Source organism: Colossoma macropomum, unplaced genomic scaffold (assembly GCF_904425465.1).
Source record: "Colossoma macropomum unplaced genomic scaffold, Colossoma_macropomum, whole genome shotgun sequence".
In the NCBI taxonomy this organism is placed as follows: domain Eukaryota; kingdom Metazoa; phylum Chordata; class Actinopteri; order Characiformes; family Serrasalmidae; genus Colossoma; species Colossoma macropomum.
Genome location: NW_023494803.1, coordinates 3456338 through 3473057, shown reverse-complemented (window position 1 = coordinate 3473057; position 16720 = coordinate 3456338). Strand labels below are relative to the sequence as shown.

Genomic DNA, 16720 nt, shown 5'->3' with positions numbered 1-16720 from the left:
AAACTGACCTGCCTGCAGTCCAGACCTGTCGCCACTGATAACATTTGGCGCATTATGAATTGAAAAATTCTTTCTAAACTACAGCAGTGTCTCCTCAGTTCCCAAACTCTTACAGAGTGTTGTTAAAGAAGAGGTGATGAAACACAGTGGTAAACAGGCCCCCGTCCCAACTTTTTTGGAACGTGTTGTTGGCATCAAATTCAAAATGAGCATATATTTACAATAAAATTTCTCAGTTTCAACATTTGATGTCGTCTTTGTAGTATTTTCCTTTAAAAATATGGTTTACATGATACATTCTGCACAGCATCTTTTGAAACTTTTTTGGAAATGGGGTTGTAGTTTCTGATCAAAGAGACACTATCCTTGAAGACAAAAACAGCAGAGAAAAGAATCTGTGGTAACAGACAACTAACCAACCCACCAACCCAGTTTAACCGCCTATTGTGATTATTTTCCAGAATAAGAGACTTTGTTACCACCACAGGCCTAAAGTATACACAAAGAACTTTGTAACAGAAGAAATCAAAGAAATGGATTTTCAAGATCAGCTTTATTGCAAAGATAATTTGATATAAATTTCCATATTGTTTCCCTTCTTTAACAGTCTTCATCACAGCAGGTGAACAAAAAAAAAACTGAGCTCCCTTTCTTTGTCCATTCAACTCCCACAATCAAAACAAGCACAGAAATTCAAAATTTTCAAAATTTGTGCAAACTTTGCTCAACAGTTGACACATTAAATCTGACATTTTCGATTCCAATTTCAGATGCTTTCATATGTGGTACTGAAATCAGATATCTGATCTGCGGGCAATGCGACTCAGTCTGAACAGCCAGATCGGAATTCATGCGACCTTTACGTCAATCCATTCATCATAATTTCGCGCTGCTGAGACTCAAACATTAATGCTGATGTTTCTTTTCTAAAAAAATCAGAAGAGCCGCATCCAAACTGTGTGTTCGAAGAGATTTCGAAAGAAATGGCCAAACGCGGCGTAAGAGAAAGAGGCTGCAGCGTCAAGAGACAGTCTGAAAACAAAGTTTAAAGAATCTGAGGACGCGAACCAAAGAAGTGACCGTGGCCGAATAACATGCATTTTTACGGCTCGAACACATTCTGGGTGATGGTAGAGTTAGAGTTAGCAAGGCTATACTCTCTTGGACTCCCGGCCACAGATGATCGAACTCACAATCTCCTGACAATGTGGCCATTTGGGAGCGAGTCCATTCATCTTAAGGAAACACAGGGGACAGCTGTGTTTGTTGGATGCCAGAAGAAGCACAGTTCTTTTGAGCATGCGAGTGAGTTTAGCAGCGTGATTTGCTCAGACTAACTTCAGATACAGGCCAAAAATAAAACGATGATGTGAACAACCAAAACAAAACAATTAAGATTTGAACGGTTGAGCACTTGTAGTGTGAACAAAACCACAACAAGTGATTCCCAAGATTTTTCACATGTCCTTAAATTGCTGTAGTGGACATTCATGTAGCAAAACACACGTGTTCTTTAATCTTAGAGAATTTACTTTCGTGCTGACTCTTCATTTCTTTCTTGTCCTTATTTGACAATCTGCTGCACCTGATTGGCTGACGATCTGTGGCCTGTATTGATGAGGTTGTTGACGAGTCTGTTGTAGGCTCCTTTTAATCCATGTTTCTGATACCACAACTTGAGCAACTGGAAGGTCTGTTCCTTTGCATTGGGGTAATCGTGCTCTACGTTCTCCATCTCAACATCAGTCAACATCCACGAACGCCTGGTCACGTCTTTCACCGCTTGCAAGCCGAGTTTGTGGGCTATTTCAGGCAGGAAGTCTGTCAAGTCCACATCTACACACGGTCAAGGACAGAGAAATGTTAACACACATTGTTTTACATTTTTATTCGCACGAAATTTGAAACAAACACTTCCGGTAGCTCTTGCTGTATAATGTTCATTGTATAGGAGACCTTCAATGCATGTTAATCTAACATTTTATTCCTATTGTGGACCATTTCTATTGGCCCATTTACACAGGTGGCATTAGCAAATTATACTACATCAGTTTAACAGTTTAATACATTTTAGCTGTAGTCAATGAAGAACCAGAGTACAATGACCAAAGTCTTGTCACTCAGGTACTTCTTAATTTTAGGATACGTACCTTCTAAGAGCGGGTCCACCTGTACACAAAAAGCAGTAATTACTGATCAGCCAAAGAACATGAAACACAGCCATGAAGAACTGATATTCCACCCTAAGGTCATGTTCCTTACCTCTAGACTCTCTGGAATTTTCTTTGGAGGTTCTTTAAAGCATAGCATCTTATTAATCCATAAGAATACAACCACACATACAAGTATTAAAATGCATAGACTGCATATTGCCAAGACAATAACTGCAACATTGAGCCCTGCAAATACATAAATGAACACAGTTTAAGCACAAAACTGAACATGTGAAGTTCATAAAGTCCTTATTACTGAAACAGCACTGTCAGTACTTCATGAACATTGTATTATTACGTATAAGAACAGCTCACAGACACCAGTTTACAAAGTCAAATGTGCTGTGTAAAGTATTAAATGTAGTGGGTCACTGCAGTTTACTGTACTGTAAAGAACCTGCAGTTTACGAGCAAAACATTCGTTAATGATTCCTTTAAAGGGTATAAAGTTGTTTGTAAACACAGCAATACTCTGGTGGAAAATCAAATGTACACAATTTCTAAAAATTGACACGTTTTCAAGACGTGCACTCAAACTTTTTTAAAGAAATAAACCAGCACCCAAACCCACCAATGTAAAAAATGATTTTTCTATCTAATGCATGGGTGCGAGTCAGCCTGCATGTTGTGGTGGAATGGCATACCGTCTTTGCACACTGTGTTGTTGGATGCGGTGCAAGGCACTTTCACCTCCAGTCCCTCACATCTATAGGAAAAACAAGGAGAGAACGAGAGAAAAGAACATGAGTAACTGGGCCAAAGTGTTTACCCTCATCTAAAGCTCAGAATTCAGTTGGTGAAAGCCTTGCTAATTAGCTGATGAGCTGAATTAAGTGTGTTTGATGAGGCAGTGCTGAAGTCTGCATTGTAATGATCTGTTTTTAAATGATTATTACTGAAGGAAAAAAGTTTTTCAACACCCATATCACCCATCTGAATCAGTAACTGCCCCACCCTGCCAATTTTCATAACTGGGTGTGCCACCTTAAGCCACAAAAACTGCAACCAAATACTTCCTATAACTGGAGTTCAGTCTGGAGAATGATCTATGCTCAATGATATGTTTAATTATTAATTATAAGCACCCAGTTTACACAGTGGAGATACTCCACAGCTTTCCACAAGATTTTGGAGTGTGTCTGTTCAGTCAAAACAGCATTTGTGAGGTCAGGCACTGATGTTGGACGAGAAGATTTGGCTCGCAATTGACATTCCAATTCACCCAAAACTCATCAAACCGTGTCTTTATGAGCCTCGCTTACTGCACAGGGGCTCAGTCAGGCTGGAACAGGAAGGGGCCTTCCTCAAACTGTTGCCACGAAGTTAAAGCATAAAATGCCTTTGTGTGCTGCAGCATTAATACTGCCTTTACTGGAACTAAGGGGCCCCAACCCTGAAAAACAGTTCCAGCCCAAACTTTACTGTTGGCACTACGCATTCAGGTAGGCAGCGTTCTCCTGGCATCCGCAAAACCCAGACTGATCCTTCAGACTGCCAGATAGTAAAGCATGATTTTTCACTCCAGAGAATGTTTCCACTGCTCCAGAGTCCAGTGGTGGTGCTTTATACCACTCCAGCCAACAGTTGGTGTTACACAAACTTCAGGTGCACAATTTGTGTGCTAATGTAGCTTCCAGAGGCAGTTTGGAACACTGTAGTGAGTGATGCAACACAGGATAGGTGATTTTTACAAACTATGCGCTTCAGCACTCGCCAGCCCCGCTCTGAGAGTTTGCCTGATCTACCACTTCGTGACTGAGCTGTTGTTACTACTAGACATTTTCATTTCACAACACTAGCACTTACAGTTGACTGAGGCAGATTTGGCAGGGTAGAAATTTCACAAACTGACTTGTGGCAAAAGCGTTACTGCCTTACGACAGCGCCACATTTAGCCACTGAGCTCTTCAGTACAATCCATTTTACAGCTAATGATTGTCTATTGAGATTGCATGGCCATGTTCTTCAAACGCAGACTGAAGACACTTTATACAGCACTTAAATGAGCACTTTAAGTATTCATTGGAATGTATTGTACTGCACTGTGTTTAACTCTTTTCTCTAGGTATCAACATGGACTTTTTGTTTCTAGCAGTATCTGAGCTCAGGACTGGCTTTCTCTCTAACCTATTGGTAACTAGCAAAGATACTTTCTCTGGATAGACAAATCACTTTTTGTAAGTCGCTCAGGATAAGAGCGTCTGCTAAATGCTGTAAATGGAAATGGAAATGTAAAACACCTGAACTATTTAATAATTAGGAGGGGTGTCCACATAATTTTGGCCATTTAATGTAAATAACAGCAAAATAACAAAAAGTAATAAACTTATTCTAAATAGAAGTTCAAAATGGTTCCGAACAAAAGCAACCAAGCACATGAACAATCACATGAAGTGCTTTCTTGTAGGCTATGCAAGCGGTGGAGCCATCAGGCTGCCAGACATAGTTATGGAAAGCGCTCTTCATAAAGGCAAATACAAAACAAGGAAACCAACTAAAGGTGAGTTTGATGTGTGGCAGTCATTTTCAGGTAACAGGAGTTATACCGGTCCGTGGGTGGGCGCAGGACAAAACGTTTAAGTTGCGGGCAGGCATGGGACAAACGGTGCAGATTTTCTTCGGGAGCGGGAGGAATTCTTGCAGGATTGGGACTAAAAAAATCCCTTTACCCCAGATTTATCCAGTCCCTCAGAGCAGAACCACTGATTTAAGTTTCCTAGACGTTGTTAGCTGGGGAGGACAACTTAATAAAGCCAAATGGAAAAAAGATATACAATAAACAGCAAATAAATTGCAAATTGAAGAACTGCGAATGAAGAATGAGAAAAAAATCAGTTGGAAAAAAATGAAGTAAGTCAATTCAGTGTCGTACATTACTGCAGCAACGTTAAGTGACCCTTATTAGTCCCACAACAGGGAAATTTCACCCCCGGATTTAACCCATTTACCAATCGCAACTTAATGGCATTTCATACAATTCTAAAGCAGTGGTGGCAATAATATATAAAGCAGAAACACTGAATACTAAAAATAATCTTGCACACACTGTAACATAATTGTACATAAACTCAGTGGTCACTTTATTAGGTATACCTTGTATCTACACTCATTTTATCGGATGCACATTGTAAGTCTGCAATCTGTTTCTCTGCATAATTTGTTATCCCACCTGTGCTTCAATGGTCAGGACCATCACAGAGCAGCTATAATTTGGGTGGTGGATCATCCTCAGCACTGCAGAGACACTGATGATTAATGTGTGCTGCGCTGGCACGAGTGGATCAGACACAGTAGCGCTGCTGGAGTCATCAAATCATGCAGAGAAACCGATGGACTACAGTCTATAATTGAAGAACTACAAAGTGCAACTATATGGTAAGGGGAGCTGATAAAAGAGGCAATAAATGTGGAATCTAATAAAGCGCTCAGTACGTGTACAATAACAGAAATTGCTACTATGATAAGGGACTCCAAAGAGGTGAAGGATTGATTATATTCAGTTATATACATTCACATACAACTATATCTTCTGTCAGTTTCAGTACATACTTGTCACAGGCGTAGCAGGCCGTGCACTCGTTGCCCTTGTCGCAGTAGTGACCATCCTTGCAGCGGCAAACTGTGTTGGCGTAGGGTGTGCATCTTATATAAACCTCCCTGTTAGCTATGACACAAAAAAGGAGTCGGTTAGATAATTTATCAACAGATACAGATTCACAATGCATCATTTGAATTACCTGCCAACTGAAAAGATCACCTACGTGAATTAGCACAGATTATATGAGGTAAAATTATTTCATAACAGAACAAAATGAGGAATGCATGTTTTTGCCCATGAATGCTATGCTATGTCAATGCTATGGTGTTTTCCACACATTTCATGTCATATATGTGTCCACTCACCAAGATACATTCCTAGTATGTGTAACATACTGCATCGCCAGAGGCTTTAACTGGGGCAGCCCATTATAATCACAACCGACAGGGGTCAAAACAAAGGCAGGTAACATCAGAGGCATATCCACAGCCAAAAACCAGAAAGACAAGGCGAGATCAAAACATGGCCACCAACCTCAGATTTGACACACAGAGACTTTCCTGGACCGTTAAGAAGCACGGCCAAAACAGGCAGAAGGGTAAGAGGGGAGGGCAGTCCGTCAACCAGGTCAACAAACAAGACAGTGACAGGGCCAGGGCCAACAATGTGGGCTGGCTGCTAATCCTGATCCAGTGCCAGCTTCATGAGCTGCTGCTCCTCTAGTATTGGTTCCCTGTGCAGCCGGCTTCCCAGCGTCCCTTTCAGTTGGCCCGCTGCTCCCTCCAGACCCGCTGAACCTCGGGCCTGCCAACGAGTCTCTGGACCCTCTCGCTGCCACCACGAAGCCTCTGGACCCTCTGGCTGCCACCACCAGGCCTCTGGATCTGTCAGCTTCTGGACTTGTCAGCCACTGCCGAGCCTCTGGACCTGTCGGCTAGTGAGCCTCCAGATCTTTTGGTCCATTCAGCTGCCTCGCAGAAGCCTGCAGCAGCCCAAGATGTGACTGCTGTACCCCATCTTCCCAGGACATGGCGGCTGCTTGTGCTGACATTCGCGCATCTGCCTGGCTGCCCTTGCAATTCTCTGCCCAACTGCCCTTGCGGTTTCCTGCCCTACCACCTTCCAGTTCCCTGGCCAGCCTGAAACTCCACTTTCTTTTTTTTTTACCCTGTATCTGTTCCATCTCCAGCCCCAGTTACCATTCCTGTATGTTACAGTGCCTGTGCCCATACTATTTATGTTTATGTCCCCATTTCTGAGCTTGTATCTGTCCCTGTTCCTGTCACTGTCCCAGTCCCAGTCCCAGTCTCTATTGCTGTCATAGGGTTCTGTCTCAATATCTTTATTTATCCAGTCCCTTGTCCAGTCCCTCACCCAGTCCAGTGTCCTGTCTCCTTTCCAGTCACGTGTTCCATCTCCAGTCCAATCCTGTGTCCAGCCCCATGTCCAGTTCCGAGTTTTGGGTCACGTCCCTATAAGTGTTCCTGGCCCCTCCTCCTGCCTGGCTCCCGCCGTACAAGGCCTTTTGTGTTCGTGCATCAGGAACTGCACATTAGGAGGGGTGTTCTGTCACAGATCCCTTAGTGTTCCTCTGGCTGTGCCTTTCCTGTGGTGCTCCCACCTGTGTGTAGTTCCTGTCTCCTCCTTCTCCCATTGTGTCTAGTGTTTATCTATGTTTCAGTCTTTCCTTGTCTAGCGTCGCGTCTACCCTGTGTTTGGTTTGCTCTATGTGTTTCTTGTTTAAGAGGTATATAGTATGTTCTTTTTGTATTGTTCTTAGTGTTTGTTTTTGTTTATTGTTGTCAATAAAACACTCTACATCCAGCTTCATCACTCTTCAAATGTTTTTTTTTTTCTAAATGTCTGCATAATGCCGTCACTGAGATGTACATAAAGTCATCCATTGTGGTTTGAAGCGTAATGATGTATTGTGGAAAATCTCACTGATTCAAATCTCAACTCAAATGTAGCCATTTTATTTGCTCACCAAAACCACCAGTGAACCAACACCTGTTTACTCATATCTGAAAGATTGATGCCTCAGACTACAATACACGTTTCCACAGTGCATCCATAAGTTTCAGATGAACTTGAGCCCAGAGAAGTCGGCGGCGTTTCTGAACTTTTCTGAGGTGAGTTCCACTGTGCATAGTACAATCTTAACTTGCATTTGTTGATGCAGCGACCAACAGTGTCCACGCAGTGATATCCATCACAGAAACATGCCCCTTTTTAATGCAGTGAAGGATCGAAGGTCGCCGGCATTCATTAGTGGTCTTCTGCCTTGTCCTTTACACATGGAGATTTCTCCAGTTTCTCTAAATGTTTTTTTGTTATTTTGCACTGTAGATGGCAAAATATCTAACACTCCTGCAATCCCTGGCTGAAGAACATTGTTTTGAAACAGTTGGATTTTTTGCTGATATATTGATGGCAAAATGGCCCTCAATCCATCTTTATTCATAAAGAACAAGGTCTTTTGTGGACGCACCTTTTATATCCAAGCATGATTGCATCACCTGTTTAAGATTTTTTGAACATTTCTCAATGTTTCTACTCTTTAATAGCTCCTGTCACAACTTTTTTGCAAGCATTAATTTCAGAATGAATGTACATTTACGAAACCAACAACGCCGAGTGAAGATAAAACATTAAATATGTTGTCTTTGTACTGTTTTGTGGTCAAATATGGGTCAAAGTAAATTTATCTATTTGCATTTTACCTACTGTTCCAACTTTTCCAGAATTGGGTTTGTACAAGTCAAGAACATTTTTTCCTTCTGTAAAGTTACTAATTTGCAGATTTTTTGTTTTGTTTCTTGGTTTGTTTTTAGTGAAAATATCCTCTACAGAGAACATGCTTTTGTGCATTTGGTTGCTGAATTTAACATACTGGAGGGGAAAGACTAAATGAAACAAAGTGTTTTATTAATTTTACAAATTTTATGTTTTTTTCCCCAATATATTAACTTAGCTAATAGTAGCTAATCAGAAATCAATAAAATTTGGCAAATAATTTCATATTTTATGTGTTCTCTGTAAAGCATGTGTTTCACACAATCAACAATCCTTTGCATATGACTGTTGATGAATGAGGGCTCACTACAGAGCAAGCAACATGTCATATTTCCATTTTTACTTACATTATAATTGCATCTTAATAATGCTTAATTTATGACCTAATTAATAACCATTAACAAACTCATTTTAAACCATTCATAAGCCCTCTGTAAGGGTGGATTCATTGTAAGGTGGTATTGATCATTTTAAATAGAAGAAAAAGAAAGACAGAAATGAAGGAAGGTTGGGAACCCACCCGAATCCTCACAGGGCGAACAGAGTTCACACCTTTCCTCGCCATTTGGGTCATCCATAAAAGTTACGCCATCCTCGCACAGCTCACACTCTGGATCACCTCCTGCCTGAGTGCAGTGATTCTGAACATAATAACCTGAACACACACACACACACACACACACACACACACACACACACACACACACACACACACACTTAGGATTTCTATCTATTCATTATCACACATGCTGTACATGCTGTTCTCTCCTGCACCTCACCTGGGGGACAGAGACAGCACTCTAATCCTGTCTTTTCATCTGTGTACGTCCCATATTCACATGACTGGCGTCTCTTGCGCAGCACGTCTTTGAGCTTCAAACCTTCAGTTAAACAGAAGATGTTCAGCTGTAGAAGAAAAAGAGGAAACAGAATAAATCAAGAGCTTTTTGTCAGAGGGCTAATATAAATATTAGGGGTTGGATGGCACAAAGTTCCAGGTCATTGTCTTTAAGTTTCTTTCATAACACAGACTCACCTGAGACAAAGACTCAAACTACTTCTACTGACAGGTGAGCTGCGTTTGCTTAATACTGAACGGAAAAAATGATCATGGAGGATCTTCACTACTCTTTAGAAGCAGAAATGACGGAGAACCGGCAGCGAGGAACATCAGGCTCCTGGAAAGCCCCCATGAAGGACGAAGGACTTCAGAGTGACGCTCAAAGTTTATCAAGCTTATTTTCTGCTGGGAAGCTAGTCAAATAATTTGTTCTTAGGTTTTCTGACCAAAAAGTTAGGCTGTTTATTTTTCTGTAAATACACATCAAATTAGAAATCGTATTTTTGGCATTAGCATATACGCTAATAGCATTCCCGCTACATAGTGACAAAAAGTAAACGCTCTGATCAATCTCAAAATGGAAAAATAGAAATCATCCATACGACTCTTAGCAAAGTCCTTATAGAAAAGTCTGCTGCCTCTGTGGTCATCTTTGTAACGCCGCCGGGCAGTTATTTCCAGTCACACACAGCAGCAGTGCTGCTGGAGTTTTTAAACACCTCAGTGTCACTGCTGGACTGAGAATAGTCCACCAACCACTCACTAGTCCACTCACTGTCCACTCTATTAGACACTCCTACCTTGTCAGTTGACCTTGTAGATGTAAAGTCAGAGACAATACAGATGGACTACAGTCTGTAACTGTAGAACTACAAAGTGCACCTATATAGTAAGTGGAGCTGATAAAATGGACAATGACCGTAGAAACAAGGAGGTGGTCAGAATGTTATGCCTGATTGATGTATATACATATATATATAACCATTTTTCTGCAATTAACAACCCAGTCCAGACTTTTTATCTTACACTGTTTCACTGCCTTTTTCAAGATACACTGTATAAAACAATTATGTTAAAAAAAGAGAGATTAATCTATTATTTCACTGTAAGACATAGTAAAAACCAAGAAGTCTATATATATATTATAGGGGTGATGATAATATAGCAAAAACTAAAAATCATGAGCATTTCAAAATATATGTTATATCACAATGTTTAGGTTGTCTGAGGTCTGCTAATAGAGTGGAACAGACAAAATGCAACAGTAAAACAGCCACGTCTAAATTAATGCTATGAAAACTAGGAGTAAGATAGATTTTTTTTTCCAAAAAATAAATGAAAAATTCCATTTGACAAAATGAAATGAACAAAGCTACTTGTTACTATGCAGCTGTTGTTGTTTACAGGCTCTCTATAACTGGTCCAAATCTGTGTTTTTTATGACACATGCAGTTGTTGGAAAGCTAATGTGTATTGTCAGAAGCCTCCAGTGCATTGAAGAAAAAGTCTTTAGAGTTACTCAGTGCTACAAGGAAATCTGCATTAATGAAGTTAATGAAGCCAAGCTTCCTGCTAAAACACCTGATTGTTTGGGTTGTACTGTTTTGCTCTGTCTTCTTCTCGCAGAGGGGAATTCCACCAAAATATCTGCATAAGTCAACTGTTGGGATGCAAACAAAGTCATTGAGAGTGGTTTGATGTGAAATGGTCTGTTCTAGAGACACTTACTGACTCTGATGCATTTACAGTGGTGGTGACAGGAACCAGGCGTTGTCATGTGTTCAGTATAAATATCATTACTTTATTTATTACTCAGAACCACCAGTGAACCAACATGCTTCTATGGGTAAAGATGATGATGGTACAACAATGGAAAATCTGAAAATCGGAAAAGAAAAGCTTCCTCTGGGACTACTTTGCCTCACAACACCCTGCACATACCTCTCCGCCATGAACGTGTTTTAAAATAACGTTTAAAAATCTCAAAACTATCATAAAAGAATGTCTCAGGCATCAGGCAATGCATTCGTGACCATTTCTCTGATTGAGCTTCAGACGTCTGGTTCCTATCACCACCACTGTGAACAATTCTGACTCTGTAAGCTTCTCTTTAACTTCAACCCGTTTAATTACGCAAACATTTTAAAAGGTTTGTAGAATCCACTATCAATTTTACACCAAAGGGAACCTTACACAGTGCACAAACGTAATCATACAGAAAGAAAGAACAAATTTACTCGTCTTTTTTTTGTTTATTTTGAACAGCTCCTTCAATAGACGGGTTTACTGTTTACAAACATCACGTGGACATCGCTTCGTAAGTTAGTCGGTCACAAGATTATAACGTTAGTCAACTATTGTAATCAACAAAGAGTTTGCATTGTTTGTAAATTGTTATTGACTTAATAGCAAAATGCAATTCTAAGTTCTCTCTCTCTTATCTGACCACCAGTGGGCCGTAAAGCACCCTCTAGTGGTCTAGCGGGCCTTTGGTCATCGTAGATCATCACAGCTGTGATGTTATTGGCGATAACACACTCCTCGAGTGTTCTATTGCTTTATACAACAGTTAAATAAATACAGTAATAAATTAATAAACTGGGCCGTGAACGCGGCGTTTAATATGTTTTAATGTTCGCAGTTCCTTCACCAAATTATAGTTCCTTAACGAGCAGCTTGTTGCTACGTCAGAGTAACGAGCTCCGCCCACTCGCTGCACAGCCGGCAGTTCGTTCTCCAGCTCCACACAGACCAACTGACTGTTTGGGAATTTAGTGTCGTCTCATCTTCAGAGTCTGACCAAATCGGCTGTCGGTCAAATGTGATCTTAAAAGTGTCCATTTTCTGTTTTTGCGCAAAGTAAGAAGTGAAAACGTTCAGATGGCTTGAGCGTCTCCTACAGCTGTCAAAGTTGTTGCTTAGCAACAGCGTCTCAGTGGAGTGATAGTGTTTGTGAAAAACCCGTGATGTTATGGTGAAATAACAGCACGGTTAGAACGCTTCTCAACCAATCAGCTTGCGTGGCCGATACAAATATTAGTACAGATGGACAAATAAAAACGTTGCAGTTGTGGGCTAATTAAACGTCATCAGTCTGAGATGCAGTGTAGCGATGCAGACTGGATTTGAGGACTTATTGCACCTTTTTCTGTATTATACACAGTTTTGACATGTGTAAACACCCCACCCGTATTTGGGTCTGTAACAAACAGCTGAACCGATCCGGCACAAAAAACCTGGGTCAGTTCACTGCTGATGGAAACATGCTCTGTGATCAAACGAGGGAGTTCATCAACAGAGCTGGCTTTCCTTCTCTTCTAGCAGCACGTTGGTGCCGTACAATCAACATAGCAACTGTTTTAACAACTGACTCTTGACACTCAGCACAACAGACACAGAATAATAGTGAAAAAAGTCGGTGTGAGGGATGGACGGGGTCGTCCACAATGCTGGTGGCTTTGCGAATGTGGTGTAGATGTCCATGATGGAGGGGAGAGAGACCCCAATGATCTTCTCAGCTGTCCTCGCTATTCGCTGTAGGGTCTTGCGGTCGGAGGCGGTGCAATTCCCACACCAAAAGCCTGGTGAATGGAGTGAGCTTTGGCTATTTCGAATGAATCACAAAAAACCTTTAAAACTAAAGAGAAATCTCGAGACCAAACAGTTACTCCTTTGGGAAAGCCAGTGTATTTCCAGTGAAAACGCGACGGACCGGAGCTCCAAATCACAGCCCACATCTATCTCGTACGTTTCACCCTATCAGTCTATACATTGTGAAGACCCTCCAAATGACACGATGAAAATCACTAAAAATTAATAATGCGACAAAAATCCACTGTAATATACAAATAATAACTATTATGCAAGGTGTGCTTCCACTAGTTTTATGTGTCAGTCAGTGTTGGGCCTCGATCATTGGGGTCGCACAGCAGAGGGGAATTAGCGGCCCACCAGGGATCTGACCACAGGTATATGGCATAAATGCTGTTAAAATGTCAGAGAAAAAAATTAAACCTATAGTAGGGAGTTGCATCCTAGTGTAGTTACTATGTATGTATTTGGCTCTTAATGGGGGCTGGCGAAGTTGCACTGAAAGCCTGTTTGCTGAACAGCTTTGAAGATGATCAGCACCTGTTTGGCAAATGGAGGTCAAATGGAGTCCATAAAAGAGTGCAGCTCTTACGAATGTTTAGGAAAAGTGTAATTTTGTACATGAGGAGCTTTGATACAGCGCTCAGTGGAAACTCATTAGGCTGTTAAATTAGACAGAGAAAGTGGTTATACTGAAAAAGTAAAATGTTCCAGTGAAACGTAACTGAGTGTATTTTAGTCAGCAGACCTGCCGCTTAGGCTATTACTGTCTTTATGTTTCAAAACTTTAAAAAAAGAGTTTTTTCGGTTTTAGTGTTATCCTCTTTCGGTTCCCCCTCTGGTCCCTCTGGGAAAATGTACTTCTCAGAGGTTGTGGAACAACAGGTAGCAGATTAATGCTGGGCGTGTCTGGCCTTTTTTTTAATAAATTATTTTAAATGAAATTGAAAATATATTTACAATTATATATCTGTCATAACATGTCTGATAGTAGTCATAACAGTAGTTTTATAACTTCTGCATTCTTTTTCTTCACTGCAGAAGTATCACACTGTGGCGTCGGCATAGAGCACGTGTCAGGCTCCAGTCCTTGCAGGCCAAAACCTTGCATGACTCAGCAACTGACTCATTAAACACACTTCAACCTCAGAAATGAGTGCTGTGTCGGCGCTGCACTGTCCTGTCTGTTTACTGTGTCTAATGCCTGTTTTATTTACTGTGTTTATTGTATTGTTTCTAGTTTATCTATAGTTTGTCTATTTTGTTCCATGTTGCACCTTGTTGTTCCTTGGAGGAATGTAGTCTCACACCACTGTGTACTTGTACCTAGATGGAATGATAATAAAAGCCTCTTGACTTGACCTGAATTGACCTGACTTGACCTGACTTGATTCAGCGCATCACCTAACTAGTAAGGCCTTAATGAACTGAATTCAGAGCGTTAGATGAGGGTAAATGCTAATCTCTGCAGCACTTTGGCCTGGAAGGTCCCCAGTTTGACATGCCTGGCATAGAGTAAGACACAGTGGAAACCATGATTCCACCAAATTTGTTAAACACCAGGCAGAAAGAGACACCACGGCATCCTCACAGCAGACCGACCCCAACAAAAACACAACACAAATAACATATATACACAACTTAGACTGAAGCAACAACAACATAAACAACAACAAACAGTCCTTTTTAGAACTGACCATGTCCGTTTTGGCTATATATATATGTGTATTATTTGTGTTGTGTTTTTGTTATATATATATATATATATATATATATATATATATATATATATATATAAAAATGTATATACACACACACACACACACACACATATATATATATATATATATAAAAATATATATATATATATATATATATAACAAAAACACAACACAAATAACATATATATACAACTTAGACTGAAGCAACAACAACATAAACAACAAACAGTCCTTTTTGGACCAAACAGTCCTTCCTGTCCGTTTTGGCTATATATATATATACATATATATATATATATATATATATAACAACAGCTATATATGTATATATACATATGTATAATGTATACACACACACACACACATACATATATATATATGATATAGATATAGATTTATGATATAGAAGATTTTTGCTGAGAAACTGTAACTGACTGACTTCTTTACATTGGTGGTGATAGAAACCAGGCCTCACAATGCCTACAGCACAATATAGCCAATTTATTTAATATCTAAATTACCAGTAAATCTACTCGTGTCTTCTTAGTTTTATATATATTGCACAAATTTTAGGCCAAAATCGCCTCAAAACTATCGCAAAACAATGTGTTAAATACCATTTCATGTAATCTCTTTCTGTAAGGGACCTTTTAAAGGCACTAGAATCCTCAGACGTCTGGTTCCTATCACCACCACTGTAAACAATTCTGAGTCGGCAAGTTTTTCTCTACCGTTGCTAAGAATTTCACATTAAAAACTCGTTGCGTTTGTTGGGAAACGCTGGGTGTGCTTTAAATCGAAGGTCTAAGCTCTGAGTACACAAAATCATGATTAATATTTTCAGAAGAGCTGAACCGAAAACCTCCTTAACCCCAATTCAGCCGTCTTTCTGCTGTGACGTTAGCATAGCAACAGCCTAACAACAAACAAAACGAGCAACAGACCGAATTTCGACGTCCTTCAGGCCTTGAAAGAGCCACAACCTTATAGAAAAGCACTTTACAGGACTGTACGAGGCTGAAGTTGGCTTCTCATTCACCGGCTGCTTCCCTGAATTTTCCGTTCCACCTTAAGTGGTGTGGAGAATGTAGCTGCCGTGCCCCACTTAAGGTGGAACGGAAGATTCGAAGTAGAAGCCAGCTGCGGCTGGATGTGGCGCTGCTCGTCCCCTTTACACGAGTCTAAATCTCGGTTTCATCATCTCTACTTACCGAAAACCAGAGCAGAGCGAAGAGACACCTCATCGTGTGACTGGCGGACTGGGGTCTTGTGGACTTTCCAGCTCAGTTTTGAACAGGAAGGTCAGAACAAGTTTCTCCGGTGAGACCAGAAGGCGTCCATTCCCGAGTGTGTATTCCAGTATCGTCGACCAGCTCCAAAATAGGAGGGACCCAGATATTAATTTTGATATGTCCAAACCTGTGTTTACTGCCGCATGCCGGCCACCTTTGAACCACCACTCACAAATACTAGTGCAAATAAGTTCCTGGCCACATTATAGAAACTTCTGACACTGAAACCACATCTGTTTAGTCATCATGACAACTTCAGTTAGGCCTAAAGTTATTACAGAAGCTATTACAGATCACCAGTTCTAAAATTCATAATCCTATCCTGACGCCTGATGAGAAAACAGTATTACAGAAACATCCTAACCAGACTAAACTTCCTAAATACTGCCCTAACTTTAAGACAACCCCAGCTGTGTCCTAACATCTGCTTAAACCGTCTGTTTTATTGTTTATGTGGTGACACACAGCACAGTTCACTGTAAGAGGCACAATGACGTTACATTTATTTACACTGAAAACTGTACTTTGTACATGTAGCTACAGCGTTTGGGGGAACTGAAACTGAAGCCGGGGAGCGGCGACGCTCTGATAAAGGCACAGAATGCTGTCACAATATTCTTAACTTCAACTTAAACTTATATATATACATACATACATACATATATATATATATATATATATATATATATATATATATATATATATACACACACACACACACACCGATC

The 16720-nt window shown here is 40.5% G+C and overlaps 1 protein-coding gene across 2 annotated transcripts; it reads right to left on the bottom strand.

Annotated features, from left to right (window-relative positions):
* Positions 1 to 534: 534 nt before the first annotated feature.
* On the bottom strand, positions 535 to 16458 carry LOC118823508 (tumor necrosis factor receptor superfamily member 6-like). 2 transcript variants are annotated; one of them, XM_036593189.1, is made up of 8 exons: positions 15912 to 16458; positions 9327 to 9453; positions 9068 to 9202; positions 5763 to 5877; positions 2858 to 2919; positions 2263 to 2399; positions 2151 to 2169; positions 535 to 1836 (listed from the first exon to the last, which is right to left on the bottom strand). In XM_036593189.1, exons 1-8 carry the CDS (start codon positions 15942 to 15944, stop codon positions 1565 to 1567), a joined length of 900 nt encoding a protein of 299 aa, XP_036449082.1. In that variant the 5' UTR covers positions 15945 to 16458; the 3' UTR covers positions 535 to 1564. The 2 variants fall into 2 exon arrangements, with proteins under 2 accessions (XP_036449082.1, XP_036449083.1); XM_036593190.1 differs by having other exon boundaries at positions 2263 to 2294.
* Between the last annotated feature and the right edge of the window lie 262 nt (positions 16459 to 16720).